The sequence below is a fragment of the Oncorhynchus clarkii genome, chromosome 3 (genome assembly GCF_045791955.1).
Source record: "Oncorhynchus clarkii lewisi isolate Uvic-CL-2024 chromosome 3, UVic_Ocla_1.0, whole genome shotgun sequence".
NCBI lineage: Eukaryota > Metazoa > Chordata > Actinopteri > Salmoniformes > Salmonidae > Oncorhynchus > Oncorhynchus clarkii.
Genome location: NC_092149.1, coordinates 45504468 through 45528011, shown reverse-complemented (window position 1 = coordinate 45528011; position 23544 = coordinate 45504468). Strand labels below are relative to the sequence as shown.

The 23544-nt window shown below is 43.3% G+C and overlaps 1 protein-coding gene across 1 annotated transcript in view; it reads right to left on the bottom strand.

Moving 5' to 3' along the window:
- Positions 1 to 23544, bottom strand: part of LOC139385579 (dynein, axonemal, heavy chain 7) — a 229091-nt gene that overhangs the window by 123741 nt on the left and 81806 nt on the right. Inside the window, exons 29-36 of the mRNA XM_071130761.1 lie at positions 22959 to 23057; positions 22377 to 22625; positions 17448 to 17597; positions 15632 to 15814; positions 13085 to 13261; positions 9409 to 9540; positions 5464 to 5685; positions 4270 to 4467 (exon numbers count right to left, since the gene is read on the bottom strand). Of these exons, the coding sequence (XP_070986862.1) occupies positions 4270 to 4467; positions 5464 to 5685; positions 9409 to 9540; positions 13085 to 13261; positions 15632 to 15814; positions 17448 to 17597; positions 22377 to 22625; positions 22959 to 23057 (1410 nt within the window). The remainder of the gene's footprint in view (positions 1 to 4269; positions 4468 to 5463; positions 5686 to 9408; positions 9541 to 13084; positions 13262 to 15631; positions 15815 to 17447; positions 17598 to 22376; positions 22626 to 22958; positions 23058 to 23544) is intronic.

The window sequence follows — 23544 nt, the reverse complement described above, 5'->3', positions numbered from 1 at the left end:
ACACGGAGAGAATCAGTCTCATTCTCATTGACTCTCCTGCGTTTCCTGTGGTGCTAGGCCTACCCTGGTTAGCTTGTCATGACCCCACTGTTTCATGGCAACAGACGGATCTCACGGGGTGGTCGCGAGAGTGCTCGGGGAGGTGTTTAGGGGTTTCCAGGTGCAACTACGGTGGCTATGGAAACATATGTCTCCGAATTCATGCGTCAGGGGTACATTCGATCATCCACTTCCCCCGCCTCCTCGAGTTTATTTTTTGTGAAGAAGAAGGAGGGGGGTCTGCGCCAGTGTATTGATTATCGAGGCCTTAATCAGATAACTGTGAGGTACAGTTACCCGCTACCTCTTATCGCCATGGTGATTGAGTCAATACAAGGGGCACGCTTCATCACCAAACTTGATCTCAGGAGTGCTTACAACCTGGTGCGTATCCGGGAGGGAGACGAGTGGAAGACGGCGTTCAGTACGACCTCAGGGCATTATGAGTACCTCGTCATGCCGTACGGGTTGATGACTGCTCCATCAGTCTTCCAAGCCTTTGTAGACAATATTTTCAGGGACCTGCACGGGCAGGGTGTAGTGATGTATATTGATGACATTCTGATATACTCCTCTACACGCGCCGAGCATGTGTCCCTGGTGCGCAAGGTGCTTGGTTGACTGTTGGAGCATGACCTGTAAGCCAAGGCTGAGAAATGTCTGTTCTTCCAACAGTCCGTCTCCTTCCTAGGGTACTGCATTTCCACCTCAGGGGTGGAGATGGAGAGTGACCACATCTCAGCCGTGCGTAATTGGCCGACTCCCACCACGGTAAAAGAGGTGCAGCGGTTCCTAGGGTTTACCAATTACTCTGGAGGTTTATCCAGGGTTTTGGTCAGGTAGCGTCTCCCATTACCTCACTTTTGAAGGGGGGACCGGTACGTTTGCAGTGGTCGGCTGAGGCGGAAGGCGTGGGGACATTGGCTTGAGGGGGCTAAACACCCTTTTCTCATCTGGACTGACCACCGTAATCTGGAGAACATCCGGAACCAGGAGTCTGAAGCCTCGCCAGGCAAGGTGGGCTATGTTTTTCACCGTTTCTTACAGACCAGGTTCCAAGAACGCGAAGGCAGATAAACTGTCCCGGCTGTATGGCACAGAGGAGCGGCCCATGGATCCCACCCCCATACTCCTAGTCCCCTATCTGGTGGTGCCGGTAGTGTGGGAGCTCGACGTGGACATTGAGCAGGCGTTGCATGTAGAGCCCGCTCCCCTCCTGTGTCCCGCTGGGCGTCTGTACATTCTGTCTGCTGTCCGTGACCGGCTGATCTATTCGGCATAGTGTCTGATCGGGGTCCCCAGTTCACTTCGAGGGTCTGGAGGGCGTTCATGGAAAATCTGGGGTCTCGATCAGCCTTACCTTGGGTTTTCACCCCGAGAGTAATGGGCAGGTGGAGAGAGTAAACCAGGATGTGGGTAGGTTTCTGAGGTCTTACTGCCAGGACCAGCCAGGGGAGTGGGCAGCGTTCGTGCCCTGGGCAGACATGGCCCAGAACTCGCTCTGCCACTAACCCCTCCCCCTTCCAGTGCGCACTGGGGTATCAGCCGGTTCTGGCTCCTTGGAATCAGAGTCAGACCGAGGTTCCTGCGGTGGATGACTGGGACCTGGCGCGAGGAGAAAACATGGGCTGGGTCTGGGTCCACGGTTTGTGGGGCCATTTAAAGTCCTGAGGAGACTGAACGAGTTGAGTTACAGGTTACAACTCCCCCCCGAATATCGTATTAACCCCTTGTTCCATGTGTTTCTCCTCAGGCCGGTGGTGGCTGGCCTGCTCCAGGAGTCTGAGGTGCAGGAGGTTCCTCCGCCCCCTCTGGACATCAAGGGAGCCCCGGCGTACTCTGTTTGATCCATACTGGATTCGAGATGTCGGGCAAGGGGCCTTCAGTACCTTGTGGACTGGGAGGGGTACGGTCCGGAGGAGATATCCTGTGTTCCGGTGGAGGACGTGTTGGACCCTTCAATGCTGCGGGAGTTCCACCGTCCCCGTCCGGATCGCCCTGCACCTCGCCCTCCGGATCGTCCCCGAGGCCGGTGTCGGCGCGCTGATGGAGCTGCGCGTCAAGGGGGGGGGGGGGGGGGGTACTGTCACGACTTCCACCGAAGTCGTTTCCTCTCCTTGTTCGGGCGGTGTTCGGCGGGTTGACGTCACCAGTCTTCTAGCCATCGTCGATCCACTTTTCATTTTCCATTTGTTTTATCTTGTTTTCCCACACACCTACTTTCCATTTCCCTCATTAAGTGTTGTGTATTTAATCCTCTGTTCCCCCCATGTCCTTGTGTGGAATTGTATGTTTGTAAGTGCTTGTGCACTATGATACTGGTGCGGGTCGGGTTTTGTACCCATGTAGATTTTTTGTTTTTTATTGCCGTTGCTTTTGAAATAAACTGCTCTGTCTATTACCTATTTCTGTTCTACTGAGTCTGACTTCACTTCAACCAGTTCCGCAACCCTTACAGTAACTTGTATTGTAAATAAGAATATAATATGTTTCTTATCACTTCTAAATGAATGTGGATGCTTCCAAGATTATGAATAATCCTGAATGAATAGTGAATAATGATGAGTGAGAAAGTTACAGACGCACAAATATCATACCCCCAAGACATGCTAAACTCTCACCATTACAATAACAGGGGACGTTAGCATTTTTGGAGGGGTATGATATTTGTGAGACTGTAACGTTCTCACTCATCATTATTCACAATTCAGTCATAAACATTACTGAAACAACATATTTGATGCTTAAAAAGCGAATGCCTTTAAAAAGCAACGCATCCCTTTGAAAACGGCCTATGCTGCATCGATATTAGTCAGAAACAGTTTTGCTAGTGTAAAAATAGACTACAAAGTGTAAATACGATAATTTTGCTCATGAACTCAGTTTAGTCTAAAACGGAGTTTGGGAAATCCATGTGTCACACATTAGATGTAAAATTGCGCGACAAAAACGTCTTATGCTTAGTGGAACCCCCCCAACGCGGAATCGGTCAGGAAACAAGAATGAAATCCATATATTTTTTAAACATACAAATGACTTGCAGTAAAGCCGCTCAACATCTACATCACATTCAGTCATCTAACAGACTCCCATCCAGAGCGACCCATGGTCAAAGCCCCGCTCAAGGGCTTGTCGACAGATCTCCCACAAGGTCAAAAACGGGGACCCGAACCAGCGACCCATCAGCATCCAGCCCAAGCTCCCAACCGCCAGGCCACCAACCCTCCAAGATCCCCCCCCCCCCACACAGTTCCCCAAGAGCTGCCCCTCAACCATCCGAGACCCCCTACACAGTGCCCCCCCCCCAGATTTTTTTTTTATATAATAATTCCAGTGCAGCATTTATAGAACGTTGGTGTGTAACGAGCTAGAGAATGGATGGAGGCTGTTAACATGATTGATCGGGAGGCCCGCGCTGTCACACCTCTCTCCTCCTCAGAGCCGAAAATAGGAAGCGCAGCTGGCGGGAGAACTTGGCAGTGACGGCAGCATGTACAATGTATCTGTCGGCAGGGCGTGCCCACCGTCGAGCCCAGGCCGGGTGCTCGTTTATCACCCCTGGCACGCCGGAGATGCCCTGCTCTGCCAGGCATGGTTACGGGCAGTCGGTTCTGCTCTGTCAGACAGAGCACAGCTGGGCTAGATGGGGAGAGGAAGCCCCAGTGAGCAGTATTAGAGTAGCTGGTGTCTGATCTACAAGCTAATGTGTCTACAGGAAGACCAGGCAGACAGGTGATGTACCTAAGGTGCTATGGGGCTGCTAGGGTTGCCTAAGGGGAGGCTAACTTTTACCGGCCACTTTTAGTGGTGTCTGGTTGATTCAATATGTTTGATTATGCCGTTGGTGGTAGAGTAAGAGTGCTTATATACTGTGAAGGTAATGTGTTTAAGGCAAGTGACCTCAAACATTGAGGCAATTATTACAGGCTCATCACTTAAATGCACATAGACATATAGGGTCAGAAAATCAGTACAGAAAATCTGATCGATCGATTAGCTGGACTGGAGGATCAATGGGAGGATGGAAAAGGCTTTTACAAGGAACATTAAAACCAACCAAGTAGGAACTTCCAAGGCCATTATTGAAACCCATTGTTGAGACTGGTGTAAAATCAGACACTGATTGGCTGATTGAAATAATTGGTGTAAAATGAGACACAGCTGAGTGGCTGATTGAGATAATTGATAAATAATGTTCTGATCGGTTGACTGAGATAAGAGGCCACTCACAATGATGTAGACACTTTTGCCAGTGCCTGTGGGGCCGATGAAGATGGTGGGCTTCTGGTGGGTGATAAGCAGCTCCATTAGAGCTGTGTAGCGCACTGTGTTCTCCGTGGGAACAATGATCTGGTTGAAATGCACATCCTTGGGGATAGGGGGCGCCATCTTCAACTCGTCTGTCCACAACTCCCACCTCCCTGGGCCCTGTAGAAGAATACATTATTTTATTTTAAAAAAAGAAATTACCACAAACTGTTAATTTATTTAGGCCTTATAGTGATCGCTTACTCATTTAATGTCTGAGAGCAACTCGATATCCACTCACTGGAAACACAATTAAATTAAGCTCATTGGAAGTTGCCTTACTGTGATAGTGCTATAGCAAATGGATGTTGGCAAGTGGCACAGTATTGTATTACTGGGTGCAGTACTCACTCCTTAAGACTTACAGTTGACCCCTGCAGATAAGGTGCTACTTTGCATCTCAGGGCTACCGTACAAACCTGAAAACTACTGCCCCTCTCATTGAAACCATGGAAGTTCAAGGACGACCACGGTACTTGTTATGTTCTGTTAATTACTGATGTCTCCTTTAAGAATGGAGAACCCTTGGTCATGCGCAGTGTTGTTCTATAATATTCTGGTACTAACTTGTTTTAGTAAATGTGAAGCTCCACTTTCAATTCCTTGTATTCGGAGTCTTTCTTAATATATAAATAAGTAATAAGAGCTAAGTCACTACAGTACTGAAGGCATTGTTAGCAGAAAACAGGATCCCCCATTATAGTGAATTGAAAAATGAAAATCTTCATGGTCAATCTTCATGTAAATAAAATACAGAAATCGAAGATAATCATGGTACCAATAATTGCTTCTAATACACCAGATGTATGTCCTTGATCCAATTATTTTAAAATCACACGCAGAAAAAGTTATTAGGATCATTTAATTGCTAATGGCAACCTGCAGTAAGCGGTCAGCCTTCAACTTGAGATAACTTGAGTCACTTCCTTGAGAAGCTCAAACTGCACAAATTATGTCTCCATGAGACGCTGTCTTAACCGACTTAATTTGGCTTCATTGCGCTATTGAGTCTTATTTACAGTCAAACTCACAGTTGGCTCTTCAACAATCAACATAAACGTGAGACTCCCTCTGTGGAGCTTATTGTAGGTCTTACCTGGTCCTGACCAATCTCACCTCTTTAATGAAGCGATACTCATAGAGTGTGCCCTCCGTGGGCAGAGGCACAGTCAGCTGCTTGGCAGGAGACTCCACATGCTCTAGGATGCCATGGCGTGCCCGTGTCTCTTCGCTCAAGGCACCCTCCATCATCTCCCGAACCAGGCTGTCAAACTTCACCCGTCCGGACTCCGTACAGCTGGCACCCACCGACCACACCAGGCAGAAGATGAAGATGCCCTGTGGTGCCAAGATAGAATGATAGTCAGAATCTCACAAAATGCTCACAATAAAGATTTATCAGGTGATAAAACACAAATGGAATGCAGGAAGGATTCCATTACAAAGATTATTTTTTTTATCACTCGAGCATGGCTGACAATGTCAGGTAAGCAGGGAGTATAAATCAACGTAGAGGTATCCTTTCTGTAGCAGTTCCAAGAGACCGCCACAAACTCAGTAAAGCGCAATAAGGTAGAACAGAAAACCAGCAGGCTCCGGACCTAGTAGGGTAAGAGTTAAATAACCCTGACTACAGAATATAATTTTTTACAAAATTCATATTTTTTTAATTTATTTAACCAACAAGTGATTTGTGTAAATAATATTTATGTCTTGATTAGCAAGCAGCTCCATAGTGTAGGCCTTAGTAAACCTTTATTTGCTAATAATGACAATGCTGTGTAGGATGTCTGATATGAAAAAAGACTGAAAAGCAGGTGGAGGACTTTTATTCTGTGATTGTGGAATGCCTGTGCTGATGTTAAACTTTGAATTGATTGGCTTCCCATCTCCACAGACAGGGACTACGTAAAAACATTTCACTTTGATACAAGTGCATTTTCGTAGCAGGTTATGAGAGCATTTTAGCTAACCCTAACCTTAACCTAATTCTCCTAACCTGCTACAAAAAAGTCATAGCTGTATCGAAGTGACGTGTTTTTAGGGAATTTCCCACGGAGGTGGGTTTGGCATGAGTATTCAGGACTTGGCCTAGTGAGGCGAGGCTCACTCAAGACGGAGACGGAAGGCTTTGACATTTTTACCTCCGCTAGGAAACCGAATGCTGGTTGATAAGTGTGAGGTGTCAGAAGATTGTGAAAGATTAAATGCCAAATGCAGATGTTGCCGGGTAAGCGGGTTGGCCTGAATGTCGAGCCCTGACACACATGCAAGCACTGTCCTTGACACAAACTGTTCGCACCTCTCTTGTTGGCAGTGAGAACATTATGTATTTTAAAGATAATTTATTGCAATTGTACCCGCGGTCGTATTGACGCCGTCCTGGGTCCAGATCCAGACCACGGTCTGCCTATTGAGAATGGCTAGCCTACGATAAAATCTACAACAAAAATAAACCATACAGCAGAAATGGTTATTAATTCAGTGCTTTGATAAGAAGACTAGCTGAAACTAGCTGAAAGCAAAGAGGATATCATCAGTATAGTATGCCACAGGAAGAATAATACCAAATATGTTTTATAACTAAACCAAGATAGACCACAGCCGGTCGTTTCCAATAGAAACAAATTAGTCATAGTGGGCAGAACAGGCAAGGAGGTGGGCAGAGCCAAGCACGAGCTAGCGAGATCCTATTGGCCCATTCTAGCCCGCATCTGCATATTTCCATTAGAGAACACTTACTTGGTGAAGTGTGCGTGTGTAATAACTACATTTGCCTTTGCACAGCTTTTTTACAACTTTGGCAAGGGGTAAAGTCTACAAAACTTAGTCCACTCTGTTCAAAGCAGATTCTAGTTTTGACAACAAAAAACTATTGAGATCAAAATATTTTGTCAATAAGAAAACTGTGGGTTGGTCTGTGGGTGAAGTTTATGACCTCCCCATAAATACCTTTCTCCCTTTCCTCTTCTCTCTTGAATCTACAGAAGGACTCTTGAAAAGCCTTTGTTAAACATAGAGAGTCTGGGAACATCAAAAGGTGTGGGGAAAGGAACCACATTTCGGTAATCCAACCAGCTGAAAATATGCGTTGGTACTTAAAGAATATGATGACAGATCAGTTGTCATCTGAGACATTATCACTAATGATAGGATGACAAACTGTATTTTGGAAAGTCTACACATTATAGTTATCAGATTCACATGGAATTGTTGTGCAATTTAAATGTTTAAATATGAAACTATTTGTGAAAATATTACATGTAATTTTAGCTTCCAAATGAGAGAATTGGATTTTCATGAGTGAACTATGCTCAACTCAGTGGCCCTGCCCATGTGAACAGACATTGGTTATAAACTATGAAACACACCCTCCTCTCCCCTTCTATATTATATAGAAGCCCTTGACGAAAATGTAACTTACTGTTCCGAGGACGTTAAGGCGACAGTCCTACGTTAAAAGGGCTCAGATAATAAGCTGTTCCAAGGACGTGTGGACTTGAGGTCCCCACGTTGAAAGGACAAAGACCACCTACAGAACTAAGCCAACCTCAGCAAGAATCTAACGAAATTAGGTGACGACCTACACGCCAGAAGGATGAATTTCGACTAAACAAGCCAGAATATAGCACAAGCTTAAAAGTATGGCAACTTGGTATGAACTTTGAACTCTTATTCACTCCAGAAGTGACACCTCCTAGCCGTTGAGTTAGCAGCAGTCGCTAAACGTGGGCTAGGAGAGGACGGACAGAGTATCCAATCTACCACGCTCCAGTTCACCACTAGACATTCTTCAGAGGACCAAAGATCCACAAATGACAAACCAGCATTCCATCGACAAACAATCTATCAAAGCGCAGCTCAGAGTAAATATTTATTGCATTCTCCTTTTGCAAATGGGCGGTTATTTAGAATGCATAATATTCTGTATTTACGATAGCATAGCTTCTCCCTTTGTTACTCAGTCTTTCACTCAAACCCAACCCCCTCTCTTTGTGTAACCAGCCGTCGTATCTGTTCCGTCCACCAGGGATGTTTTCTTTATGACATAATTTGTAATCAATGTATGATCCATTCTGTGTGATTATTTAGGTATTTAGTAAATAAATAATTAATTAAACCAAATGTTCTATTGCTGATTCAACTTGTTAGCCAGGGTTCGTGAAGATAAATTATTGTTTATCACTTTGATGAGACTAAACAAGGTGACGATTAAAAATTGACCGCTATTGATGTAAAATATTACTAGGTCTATTTATTTATTCGGAAGATAACAGCTCTATAAACATTATTTTGTGGTTAATTATCTACCTGATTAGCTTAATCAGGTAATATTAATTACAGAGAAATTATTTTATAGAATAGCATGTCATATCACTTAATCCGGCATAGCCAAAGACACGACAAAATCCATCTTTTCCCACTGCCAGCCACTGGGCTTCCTCTTACAATCATATTTGGTAGTGAGTGGAAACGCCAAGTGGATGCTTCACATTTATACATACGGGGAAATATCTGTCTCATTGTTCTATCTGTGATAATACCACTGCTTTCACAATATATGATTCATTCAGCACAGAAACATCAATAGGAACTGGCTCATCTACTAAAACATTTTGGGTCTCAGTGGAGGTGGTACTTTTTTTTTGCGTTTACATTTATTTTACCAAACAAGTGGATATCAATCAGGGATACATTCAGAGATAACCCTCTTTTAAGCATGTTCATGAGAAGGTGGCAACTACTTCTCTGAACTTAAAGTTAACAGTCTTTAGTGTTTTCAAACTCACTTAGAATGAAGCACCTATTAATTGATTGAAAATGGTCAACTATTAAATTGTCTTATTAAAATGTTACGGTTACATTGTGCACGGTGTGTGTGACAGAGTGCTTCATCTGGGTAACGTTTATTAGGCACAGAACAGAATAAAACAGGAATCTCTCATACTTGTCCAATAAGAAACACTCATGTTCAGTTTCCATAGCAGAGCGTTTAAAATGTTTTCCATTCCATGCCCTAATGAACACGACCCTCGCCACAGGGCCTCTCCCACCCCTCACCTCTAGCCAGGAGCAGATGTCCCTCTCATTCATGCCCTTCATCTTGACCTCCTCGCTGTACTCGTCCATCATGCAATCCATCAAGTTCATCAGCGAGTTCACCAGGTTTGTGTCTGATGTCGGGGAGAGCTCCTGGAACAGGTACACAACCAATATACAGCTTCAAGAAAAAGTATGTGAACCCTTTCGAAATACCTGGATTTCTGCATAAATTCGTCACAATATCCAAACACAGTCTGCTTAAGCTAATAACACACAAACAATTATACGTTTTCATGACTTTATTGAACACGCCGTGTAAACATTCACAAAGCAGGGTGGGAAAAGTATGTGAACCCTTGGATTTAATAACTGTTTGACCCTCCTTTGACAGCAATAACCTCAACCAAACGTTTTCTGTAGTTGCGGATCAGACCTGCACAACAGTCAGGAGGGATTTTGGACCATTCCTCTTTACAAAACTGTTTCAATTCTACAATATTCTTGGGATTGTCACACCCTGATCAGTTTCACCTGTCCTCGTCATTGTCTCCACCCCCTCCAGGTGTCGCTTGTTTTCCCCAGTGTATTTATCCTTGTGTTTCCTGTCTCTCTGTGCCAGTTCGTCTGTATGTTTCTAAGTCAATCAGCGTTTTTCCCCGTTCTCCTGCGTTTTGCATTCTCCTTTTTCTAGTCCTCCTAGTTTTGACCCTTACCGGTTTCTGGACTTTGTACCATTCTGCCTGCCTTGACCACGAGCCTGTCTGCCACTCTGTACCTCCTGGACTCTGATCTGGTTTTGACCTTTTTGCCTATCCCTTTGGATTAATAAACATTTTAAGACTCCAACCATCTGCCTCCTGTGGCTGCATTTGGGTCTCGCCTTAATAGGGATGTCTGGTGTGAACTGCTCTCTTGAGGTCATGCCACAGCATCTCATTCGGGTTGAGGTCAGGACTCTGACTGGGCCATTCCAGAAGGTGTATTTTCTTCTGTTGAAGCCATTCTGTGTTTTGGGTCATTGTCCTGTTGCATCACCCAACTTCTGTTAAGCTTCAAATGGCGGACAGATAGCCTAACATTCTCCTGCAAAACGTCTGGATAAACTTGGGAAATCATTTTTCTGTCGACGATAGCAAGCTGTCCAAGCCCTGAGGCAGCAAAGCAGCCCCAAACCACGATGCTTCTTCCACCATACTTTACAGTTGGGATGGGTTTTTGATGTTGGTGTGCTGTGCATTTTTTTTCTCCACATGTTGTGTGTTCCTTCCAAACAACTCAACTGTAGTTTCATCTGTCCACAGAATATTTTTCCAATAGCGCTGTGGAACACCCAGCTGCACTTTTGCAAACTTCAGATGTGCTGCAATGTTTTTTTTGGACAGCAGTGGCTTCTTCCGTGGTGTCCTCCCATGAACACGATTCTTGTTTAGTGTTTTACGTATCATAGACTCGTCAACAGAGATGTTCGCATGTTCCAGAGATATCTGTAAGTCTTTAGCTGATACTCTAGGATTCTTCTTAACCTCATTAAGCATTCTGCGTTGTGCTCTTGCAGTCATCTTTGCAGGACGGCCACTCCTAGGGAGAATAGCAACAGAGCTGAACTTTCTCCATTTATAGACAATTTGTCTTACCGTGGACTGATGAACATCACAGCTTTTAGAGATACTTTTTCTAACTCTTTCCAGCTTTATGCAAGTCAACCATTCTTAATCTTGGGTCTTCTGAGATCTATTTTGTTTGAGGCATTGTTCACATCAGGCAACGCTTCTTGTGAATAGCAAACTCACATTTTTGTGAGTGTTTTTTATAGGGCAAGGCAGCTCCAACCAACCTCTCCAGGTTAGCTGACTCCTGACTCCAATTAGCTTTTGGAGAAGTAATTTGCCTAGTGGTTCACATTCTTTTTCCAACCTACACTGTGAATGTTTACATGATGTATTCAACAGACAAGAAAAATACAATCATTTGTGTGTTAGTGTATTTAAACTGTTTGTCTGTTGTGACTTAGATGAAGATCAGATGAAATTTGATGACCAACTTATGCAGAAATCCAGGTAATTCCAAAGGGTTAATCTAGAGGCGAAAGAAACGCACACCTATTTAGGTTAGGTGCTGGCTAGCAACGTAGAACACCTAAAATTAAGGGAGAGCCGCACTCTAGGAGCTCAGATGCAATAAATTGATAAACAACGTTTTGACAGATAAGCTGTCTTCATCAGGGTATAATGACAAACACTGCGGGGTGACTAGTTTATATATTGTCAAAGGAATTGACCAATGATTTCAATTGCAAAGGGCTCACATACTTTTTCTTGCCACTGTAATTCTAATCAAATCAAATCGTATTTGTCACATGCCCGAATATAACAGGTTACCATGAAACTTAGTTTTAAGAATAGAGTTTACGAAATAAACAAATTTTAAAAAGTGTGTGTGTGTGTGTGTGTGTGTGTGTGTATATATATATGGGCAGGGCTACAGGTTAGTTGAGGTCATTTGTACACTAGGTAGGGGTAAAGTGACTATGCATATATAATAAACAGTGAATAGCAGAATGCAAGTAGTCCAGGTGGCCACTTGATTAATTGTTCAGCAGTCTTATGGCTTGAGGGTAGTGGCTGTTAGGGAGCCTTTTGGACCTATACTTGGCGCTCCGGTACTGCTTGCCGTGCAGTAGCAGAGAGAACAGTCTATGACCTGGGTGACTGGAGATATGTACGTTGGGATATGTACGTTAAGGTCACAGAGGGGACGACGCCGTGAATGTACTTATTGATGAATCCGGTGACTGAGGTGGTACACTGCTCAATGCCATTGGATGATTCTGGAACATATTCCAGCCTGTGATAGCAAAACAGTCCTGTAGCGTAGCATCCATGTCTTCTGACCACTTCCGTATTGAGCGAGTCACTGGTAGTTTTTACTAGTGAGCAGGAATCAGGAGGATAGAATTATGTTCTGATTTACCAAATGGGCGAGGGAGAGCTTTGTACACGTCTCTGTGTGTGGAGTAAAGGTGGTCTAGAGATGTTTTTCCCCTCCGGTTGCACATGTGACATTCTGGTACAAATGAGGTAAAACGGATTTAAGTTTGCAACTAGGAGTGCCTCTTCTGGATGATCATTTTCTTGTTTGCTTATGGCCTTATACAGCTTGTTGATTGCGGTCTTAGTGCCAGCGTCGGTTTGCGGTAAATAGACAGCTACGAAAAACCTTGACACTTCCTCAATATTAGACAATAATACAGACCCTCACCCCTCGTCTTACCAGACGTAGCTGTTCTGTCTTGCCGATGCACGGGAAATCCAGCCAACTGTGTATTATCCGTGTCGTCGTTCAGCCACGACTTGGTGAAACATAAGATCGTTTTTTTTAATGGTTTTGGGACTTGCCTGGGAGCAGCATTATATCAGTTGCGTCTGACTCATTAAAGAAAACATATTTGTCCAGTTCAAGGTGAGTAATCGCTGTTCTGATATCCATATATTCTAGTCTATTCTGAATTCACTATACAACTTCAATGATTGCCAGGTAAATACACTTGTCACTGATTTGAATGAAAACCAGAAGAGACAGTAGTCCTGTAGGACTGGAGTTGAGAAACCATTGGATAACATGGTGTGCATGATGTTTAATATAAATATATTTATGGGAATGTCCAATATAGAATGACTACATCTTTGAATTGTACCTGGGTAGCCTTGCGTATCAGCTGGAGGCAGGCCGGCAGCATCCGGTCAAAGAGACCAGTGATGAGGTCCTTGTGCATGGCGTTGACTGTGGTGGGCAGTGTGTTGAGCCAGGACAACATGAGGGGCCGCCAGCCCAGCATGTGAGGCTCCATGTAGATCATGCCACAGCGAGACACCTGTTAAATAGAACACAAACAAGTTGGTCTTTTCGGCTATAGAAGGTTGTAGCTCAGCCACTGAATGTCATAGAACTGAACCAAAAGATATCCTTACAGCTTGTTTATAGCAAAGAACATTGTGGACCGAAGCACCGTTATAGATCACTTTATATTAATCAGATCTGTTTTAGTGCATGGTGGGTGGAGGAATTGGCCATCAAATCTATGGATAGCAGCCTATAGCCTAGTTTGGTCTGCCAAACAGGTAGGCCTACCTCTTATTTATTAAATAGGAAGAAATATACTTCAACACAAAGCCCTCTTGTTGTTAGTATAGTTAAATTAAAATGAAGGTTGAAACTATTTCCGACTGATTGTGCCGCGGCTGCTGCTTCAAGTTTCAGCACCACAATGTAAGTTAGTCGAATCTGGCTTATTGTGAGGTCAATAATTGTGATAAATAGCTTCCTCATTGGCAAGAAACATTGCTTTTATTAAGTCTTTCCGGGTAAGTCTTCCCGAGAGCTTTGCACAACTGAATTGTGCAATGTATGCACATTATTCTTTAAAAAATAATAATAATAATAATAATAATAATAATTCAAGCTTCAAGTTGGTTGTTGACCATTGCTAGACAGACTTAAAAATGTCTTGCCATTGATTTTCAAGCCAATTTAAGTCAAAAAAGTAACTCGGCCACTCAGGAACATTCAATGTCGTCTTGGTAAGCAACTCCACTGTATATTTGGCATGTTTTAGGTAATTGTCCCGATAAAAGGTGAATTTGTCTGTGTCTGTTGGAAAGCAGAATGAACCAGGTTTTCCTCTAGGATTCTGCCTGTGCTTAGCTCTATTCCATTGTCTTTACGATGAAAACCCCCCTGTCCTTGCCGATGACAAGCATACACATAACATAATGTGGCCACCGCCATGCTTGAAAATATGAAGAGTGGTACTCAGTGATGTGTGTGTTGGATTTCCCCAAAAAATAATGCTTTGTATTCAGGACATTAAGTTAAAAAAAATGCCCGATATTTAGCAGTTTTACTTTTGTGCCTTATTGCAAACAGGATGCATGTTTTGAATATTTGTATTCTGTACATGCTTTCTACTTTTCACTCTGTCGCTTAGGTTAGTGTTGTGGAGTAACTACACTAAACACTATTGCACACAAATTGAGTCCATGCAACTTATGTGACTTGTAAATCACATTTTTACTCCTGAACTTATTTAGGCTTGCCATTACAAAAGGGTTAAATACTTGACTCAAGACATTTCAGCTTTACATTTCTTATTAATATGTATTTAAAAAATTTAAACATGATTCCACTTTAATTAACATTATGTGGTATTGTGTGTAGGCCAGTGAAAATTCAGGCTGAAAAAGTCAAGGGGATGAATATGTTCTGAAGGTACTGTTGTGCTGCCGAGGAACTCTGGGCTCAAATCATATACAACACAGAAAGGTGTTATTCCTGACCATAACATGACTTTACCAGAAAAAAAGTATTATGTGGATTATAATTCATGGGAACACTTTTCGTTAGGGCAAATCAAGTCTGACATTTTAAAGTGGAAAGTACAACTTTAGAAGCCTTTTTAAACCTTGAGAACACAAGTTTGCATTTCCTGCTGTGCATGAAAATTCCTGCAACAACAGGATGATCAAATTAAGATACGTTATTTGTACAGTTTTAGCCCTACCCCTATAAGAGCCCCAAGTTTTTCTTAGTCAGGTTATGTGGTAAGAGAAAACGCTGGACACTACATATTATGAACTTTGTGCACAGGACTACTGCATCAATGAAACAGTCCTTGTCATACTTAATGTGTTCACAGAACATCCAAGTGGACTGTATTATATAATTACCAACATGTACAAACTCTGCGACACATACATAGAGTGCCATTGATCCTTCTGGTGTCAATTTGTCTGTAATTGTGACTGTAATTATGCGCTAAGAGGATGGGTCTCTCCCTTTAGTGACCCGCATTGTGACAGTGTGGAGGCTGATGCCGTTATTGATGCCGCTACTGCATATCTGACTTCTTTCTCTAAGACATCAGAGAGAATGTTTACCTGATGCTTGTTTTGTTTGGGCCATTAAATCTCATGAAATCCCCCTGATGTTTCCTGACATAACACAGTGCAGATAATAAATGCATAATTGATAGTGACTTTAAGTTGGTTAAAAGATTTGTGATCTGTAATAGTCGGGATTGAATGAGGCCATGAGTTATGCATCAAGATGTGACGAATATAATGATATTGCTTGCTGATAATACTTCAATTAGCCCTTACAGAACTTATTCTCCCAACCTTTATCAGTGCTGTATGTATTTGAGAACTAAAAATTGCCTCAATAGAACTACAACTCCCAGTCTCACCGTGGCTGGGGAGGCCACCTCCAGGTCCATGGGCTCGAATATGAGGCTCATCTGCGGGGACATCTGAATGATCTCTCCGCTCATCAGGCACAGCTTCTTATTGTCGTCCAGCACCGTGTTCATGTTCTCGATCCACACAGCATCCACCGGCCCGTCAAAGATCAGCCACTTCCTGTCCGGACTCTACGGATGGAAAGAGGTATGTGCTGTGTGGTACTTTCTAACTATCAGTTTTCAAGTAACACAAAAGAGGAGTGGACCCATGTGCACCCAGATGATTACATGGCTGTGTGGGTGCTAACAAGTGAAGCCTCCCACTCTCTCAATATTTGCTGTCACCACAGGTTATGGTCATGCCAGTTTCAGTCTTAAATAAAATAGCTAATGTAATAGGAAAACTACAGCAAAGGGAGATCCTGCAGTGCTCAAAGTTTTTTGAAGGATTGGGGAGACATTAGTGGAGCTCGAAGTTTCTGAAAGGCTTAAAAGTACATTTTAAGAAATTCTTAGGTAAATCAAAGTTGATTTAAAGATGGCCCATATAGATTAACCAATAATCATATGCACATATTCATACTTTCCCTGACACTATTCACCTCAAGTCCAACTTTGAAGGTCATAACAGGCCTCAAATACAAATGTAGCGTTCCAGAACTGATGTAAATTAACACATACACATGCATAATGGAGGTTGACATCAAGCATCAATTCTCCAATGAGAAAGCTGGCAGGAGTTCTGGTTAAATTGATTTGTTATAATATAAACAACTCGAGATGCGATCGGCTTGGGCCATCTGGTGCTCGAGAAAGCATAATGTAATCATCTGACAGAAAACATTACTTAAAAAGATCTCCCTGAACGGGGGGGGGGGGGGGGGGGGGGTGAATCACAAAGTATGCAGATGCTTCCTGTGTCAAAGCTAATGATTTAAAATTAAAGTGCCAACAAAACTGGAATTTACTGGATTTAGTGTGTTAAATAACAAGCAGGAATTAAAGTCTTCTAGCCTAGTGAAGCCAGGCGTCGTTCGATGGTACGCACTTTATTGCTTTAATACATAAACTGTCAAAACATATTGAAAATACCTATGTACTTCAATACCTCATGTTGATAAGTTAAATATTTTGGGAAAAAACAACATGCTCCTGAAGAGAAGCATGATCAAAAGGTGTCAAAGCTACCCGTTGTTTCTGTCAATTACAATTGTTGACTGAGAAATAAATAGTTTAATTAGGGAAATGAAGATATTTTACTCTCATTCTGTCATTTCTAACAGCCTCCTAGACGAAGGTCTCACAGCATTTGACCCACTGCAGTGACACCAAGTTAATTCCCTTGAGTTATTGATCTCTGTGAACATCTTAATCTCATTTTAAAAGGTTATAATCCACAGATTGTCACTAAAATCCCTGTTTCCATGGAAACAGTACATGGCAGCAGAGCCATATAATTAAACCATAAGGCCCGAGGAGGTGTGGTATATGGCCAATATACCACGGCTAAGGGCTGTTCTTAAGCACCACACAATGCGGAGTGCCTGGACACAGCCCTTAGCCGTCGTATATCGGACATATATCACAAACCCCAGAGTAGCCTTATTGCTATTATAAACTGGTTACCAACGTAATTATAGCAGTACAATTAAATATTGTGTCATACCCATGGTATACGGTCTGATATACCAATCAGAATTCATGGCTCAAACCACACAGTTCATAATTAGTTTGGTCATTTCGGTTTCTGTCGGAATGTTCTGAGTGCCACTTTCTCCAGTTTTTTTCTGTTTTTGGAGTTGACCGTGGATGACCATTTTACCTGAGAGCAGGCGAAGGCCCTGTAGCTGACCGCCAGGATGCCGTCCGACCACTCGTGAGAGACCGGGTCAAACTGACCGTACAGCTGGCCCATGGTGATGGACTTGGGATTTATAACCGTGATTTGGACTCGGTTTTCATCCATTAAACCCTAGACCACACACACAGACACACACACACAAAATTAGCTGATTAGCAACATTATCTGTGGACAATAGAAACCAGTTACTTATAATAGATAACAGATCCAAGCCCATCTGAAAGCACCAGAAAAAAAACAACAAAGACAGCTAGAACACAATGTAGATTAGGCTAGCACCTCATTTGACCACACTTCCGCTGCCAAGGCATAAATCGCCTCCGAGATCAATGTCTCCATGATAAAAAGCTTCTCTAAACAAAGGAGAGCCAAAACCACAGCGAGTGGCATTTCTGAGTGGAGCTGTCAGACGGTGTTAAAAAGGAAGCGGAAGCTTGCGGAAATGAGAGGAGGATGGACATGACGGGCCGTCTAGAGTTGCCAGGGACGATGATAAATGTGACATCATTCAGCATTCCATCATTTGCCATTCTGTCTCCTCCCAGGGAACGCTAGAAGGCCTCTCAGGCAAGTAAAAACGTAACTGCCGTGCTGTGCTTGTCTGGGAAACAGTGATGTCTAGTAAACAGTGCAGAAGCGGACCAACTACAGGGAAAGGATGTACTAACTAGACAAAGTTCTGCCAAAGAAGAAGACCAGAGGAGCAAGACCAGTAAGACCAAGAAAAAGTTCAGACTCAGAAATTAAGGCCAAATAGCAGCATAAAGTCAGGCTAGAGCAGTAGCTCTCCAACAACGACTGTCCGTATGTCTGGAAAGGACTAAAACTACAAACCAAAATCTCTCCTGAGTCCCCGACGGCAGACAACCCCTCAATGCCGAATAAACTAACCATATTTACTGCAGAACGACAGATTTATTTTACCAGCTCAGGGATTCAATCTTGCAACCTTTCAGTTACTAGCCCAACGCTCTAACCACTAGGCTACCTGCCACCCCCTTTAAAGAATCAATCATTGAGTCCTTTCCTCACATCCTCCAGCACTCTCTGGTTTGGGTCTACATCTGCCTGCTCCAAGGGCAGGCTGCAACACATTGTCCGGTCTGCAGAGAAGGTCATCAGCTGCCACCTATCAAAGATCATTGCAAACTACTCCCACCCGGTCACTCCCTCTTTCAAAAACTATCCTCTGGCAGACGGGTTCAGGTCAATCATGACTAAAACCAACCGCCAACTGAACAGTTTCTTTCCCAGTGCTGCGGCCCTCACCAACCTGCCATCTGGACCATAGAGACTAAAGGACTATGCACCTTATGTTGCACACCACATCAAGCCATCGCTGAACTGTACACAAAATAACTGCACCACACTCTGTTCATCTCTCTACATTTAGATACACTGACCGTACAAAACATTATTTCCATGACATAGGCTGACCAGGTGAATCCAGATGAAAGTTATGATCACGTATTGATTCACTTGTTAAATCCACTTCATTTCATTGACGTTGAAGGGAAGGAGGCAGGTAAAAGAAGGATTTGTAAGCCTTGAGACAATTGAGACATGGATTGTGTATATGTGCACAATTCAGAGGGTGAATGGGCAACACAAAATATTTAAGTCTTTGTACACGGTATGGTAGTAGGTGCCAGACGCTGTAACGTGTGCGCTCAGAGTCGGGAAGCAAGTTTAGGGAGTGAGTGTTGTAATAAATAAATGAAACAATAAACACGTAACACAAACAACGCACCGACATGAAAACAGGGTCAAAAACACCTGAGGAAAGTACCAAGGGGAGTGACAGATAAAGGGAAGATAATCAAGGAGGTGATGGAGTCCAGGTGAGTGTCATGAGGCGCTGGTGAGCTTGACGATGGTGACAGGTGTGCAGGATAATCAGCAGCCTGATGACCTAGAGGCCGGAGAGGGACTACATGTGACCACACCCCCTCCCTGACGTGCGGCTCCAGCCACAGGACGCCGACAAAGGGGTCAAACACGGGGAAACGGAGCGGACCGGTCACCCCTGCTGAGGCGCGGGAACCTGTCGAGCCGGCAGGGAGCGGGAACCTGACAGACCGGCTGAGGCAGGGGAGCCTGGCGATCCGGCTGAGGCATGAGAGCCTGGCGATCCGGCTGAGGCATGAGAGCCCGACGAGCCAGCTGAGGCATGAGAGCCTGGCGATCTGCCTGAGGCATGAGAGCCTGTAGCAGCTCCCAGACAAATTTACAATGACACAAAAACAAACAAAAAACACTCCCTGATGCTTCCTTTAGGTGAGGTGCTATTCTGTAACGACAACGCTAAGAGTTGTGAAGAAAGTTCAGGGAGTGAATGTTTTAATAAATAAATGAAACAAACACGTAACACAAACAGTGCACCGACATGAAAACAGAGTCAATAACACCTGAGGAAAGTACCAAGGGGAGTGACAGATATAGGGAAGATAATCAAGGAGGTGATGGAGTCCAGGTGAGTGTCATGAGGCGCTGGTGCGCTTGACGATGGTGACAGGTGTGCGGAATAATCAGCTACCTGATGACCTAGAGGTCGGAGAGGGAGTATATGTGACAGACGCACAGGTTTGAGTGTGTCAAGAACTGCAACACTGCTGGGTTTTTCATACTCAACAGTTTCCTGTGTGTATCAAGAATGGTCCACCACCCAAAGGTCATCCAGCCAACTTTACACAACTGTGGGAAGCATTGTAGTCAACATCGGCCAGCATCACTGTGGAATGCTTTCCAAGCCTTGTACAGTCCATGAATTGAGGCTGATCTGAGGGCAAAATGGGATGCAACTGAATTTTAGGACAGGTATGCCTAATGTTTTGTACACTCATACGGCAAAATTGCACATCCATCAAGGGAAGGATTTAGACACGTTAACTTTCTCCACATTTTGTTAGGTTACAACATTATTCTAAAATTGATTCAATTGTTTTTCCCCCCTCATCAATGTATACACAATACCCCATAATGACAAAGCAGGCTACGGCGAAAAGCTGTTTGGTTCAGCTGTCGCAACTCGCGGAGAGGAAGAACTTTGCAGGTGTTTCTGATTAATAAGCAATGCCATGCTGGTGGATGGTAACATTCAAATGAATCCCAGCCCTGAAAAGAAAAGTAGACTAAAAAGTATTAGCACGTTATCACAGAGGAAACACATGCAATTGACACAGAAAATATCGAAGTTACCAGTTCGGCTTTCCCACTTCAAGCCCAAATATATCATACTTTGACTAAGAAGATAACTTATTGACTTAAATCATTGTGCAACTTCATAGGTAAGCTATTGGCATCATCTTTCAGCTGAAAAAAAGAGAATGAAAAAAATGATTTTCTGCTCTTTAATAACTTCTTAGGGCTGAAATCCCGTTAACGGGATCGATATGACAACAGCCAGTGAAAGTGCAGGGCGCCAAATTCAAAACAAAAATCTCATAATTTAAATTCCTCAAACATACTTATACCATTTTAAAGGTAATCTTGTTGTTAATCCCACCACAGTGTTCAATTTCAAATAGGCTTTACAGCGAAAGCACCACAAACAATTATGTTAGGTCAGAGCCAAGCCACAGAAAAACACAGCCATTTTTCCAGCCAAAGAGAGGAGTCACAGAAAGCAGAAATAGAGATAAAATGAATCACTAACCTTTGATGATCTTCATCAGATGACACTCATAGGACTTTATGTTACACAATACATGTATGTTTTGTTTGATAAAGTGCATATTTATATAAAAAAATCTCAATATACATTGGCGCGTTATGTTCAATAGTTCCAAAAACATCCGGTGATTTTGTAGAGAGCCACATCAATTTACAGAAATGCTCATTATAAATGTTGATGAAAATACAAGTGGTATGCATTGAACTTTAGATACACTTCTCCTTAATGCAACCGCTGTGTCAGATTTAAAAAAAGCTTTACGGAAAAAGCAAACCATGCAATAATCTGAGTACGGTGCTCAGACAACAAATACATATTGGAGTCAACAGAAGTCAGAAATAACATTATAAATATTCACTTACCTTTGATGATCTTCATCAGAATGCCCTCCCAGGTATCCCAGTTCCACAATAAATGTTTGATTTGTTCAATAATGTCCATCATTTATGTCCAAATAGCTACTTTTGTTAGTGCGTTTGGTAACAAATCAAAACTCACAAAGCACGTTCACTAGTTGCAGACAAAATGTCAAAAAGTTCCGTGACAGTCCGTAGAAACTTGTCAAACGATGTATGGAAACAATCTTTAGGATGTTTTTAACAATAATATTCCAACCGGAGAATTCCTTTGTCTTCAGAAAAGCAAAGGAACGGGAGATACCTCGCATGTGAAATGTGCGTGACTGCTGGCAGACCTCAGACTCATTCCCCTCTCATTCAGCCCCCCTTCATAGTAGAAGCATCAAACAAGTTTCTAAAGACGGTTGACATCTAGTGGAAGCCTTAGGAAGTGCAAGATGACCAATATCCCACTATCTTCTATAGGGGCTGAGTTGAAAATCAACCAACCTCGACCAATTTCTCACTTCCTGTTTGGATTTTTTCTCAGGTTTTTACCTGCCATATGAGATCTGTTATACTCACAGACATCATTCAAACAGTTATAGAAACTTCAGAGTTTCTATCCAAATATACTAATAATATGCATATATTAGCAACTGGGACTAAGGAGCAAGCAGGTTACTCTGGGCACCTTATTCATCCAAGCTACTCAATACTGCCCCCCAGCCAAAGGCCTTTAAAGGGGTTTTAGACACAGAATTGAACTAAAATGCCATATCTTAATTTGATCCAGTTTCACACAGCAGGAAAATAATCCTGCAGCAGCAGGATGATCAAAAGAAGATACGGCATCTGTATGTAAGAAGTGAAAGTTACCTTCTCACAGATGTCTTGTAGAGCTGCTGCCAGCACCCGGTAGGCGCACGTCTTCCCACCAAAGGGCTCCCCCACCAGCATAAAGCCGTGGCGCACGATCATCATCTCAAAGATCTGCAGGATCTTCTCTGCGAAGAAGTCTGTCACCTGCAGGTTCATCTTATCGCTGTTCTCTTTGATGGCCTCCAGCAGGAGACGATAGTCCGGTTTGGGGAGTTTGACCCCGGGGAACAGATCAGAGGTGATGCCCTGGGAAGATGCACACGTATAGGGGTGGGGTAACATCTCACAGCAAGAACTAGCAAATCTGGTGCAGTCCATGAGGAGGTGATGCACTACAGTACTTAATGCAGCTGGTGGCCACACCAGACTGTTACTTTTAATTTTAACCCCCGCCTTTTGTTCAGGGACACATTATTCCATTTCTGTTAGTCCCATTCAGTTTATTTGTTTATTTGTTGTGTTCATACAATTATTTACACAAGTTAAGTTTGCTGAAAATAAACGCAGTTGACAGTGAGAGGATGATTATTTTTTTGCTGAGTTTATATTGTCAGGAAGTGACTTTGCAAACTATCTCACCCCAAAGAGCGGTAGATCATGAGCCAGGAACTTGGGCAGGTTGACGTCAATGATGGACCTAAGCAACAGGATGTCTTCATTTTCATCAGGATACTTCAGCTGTGACACGTGAGAGAGAGAGAGAGAGAGATAATGGTGTGAAGAGGTAGATACATAATGAGAGGGAGACACATTTGGGCCTTGTGGGGAAAGGCATCATTCAGGAGCCTTTGAGTGCACTGACACGCGTTCTCTTTCAGACGAGGGAGCCTTCAGTGGTATTTGCAGCTTTAGCTCAGGGGCTAAATGCACGCCACTATTTTCCAAAAGTAATTTTGAAAGAGGCGACAGGGTAAAGTCCTGGAGGCGGCAGTGCTGAAATTGATGTAAAAATAACATTAATGCATTGCGGCGCACCGAAAACAACACTTAGAGCCTGGGAAAGAATATGTTCTATTTATATGGGGAACCTGGTTCTGGGTTCAGATCTTTATCTTTGAAAGTCAATCTTCCAGGTTCTGTCTTCATTGTACTCTGCTATGTCATTGCGTGTTAGGAACGAACGCCCCAATTTCTCATTGTCATCACAAAGTCAAAATAAACTATT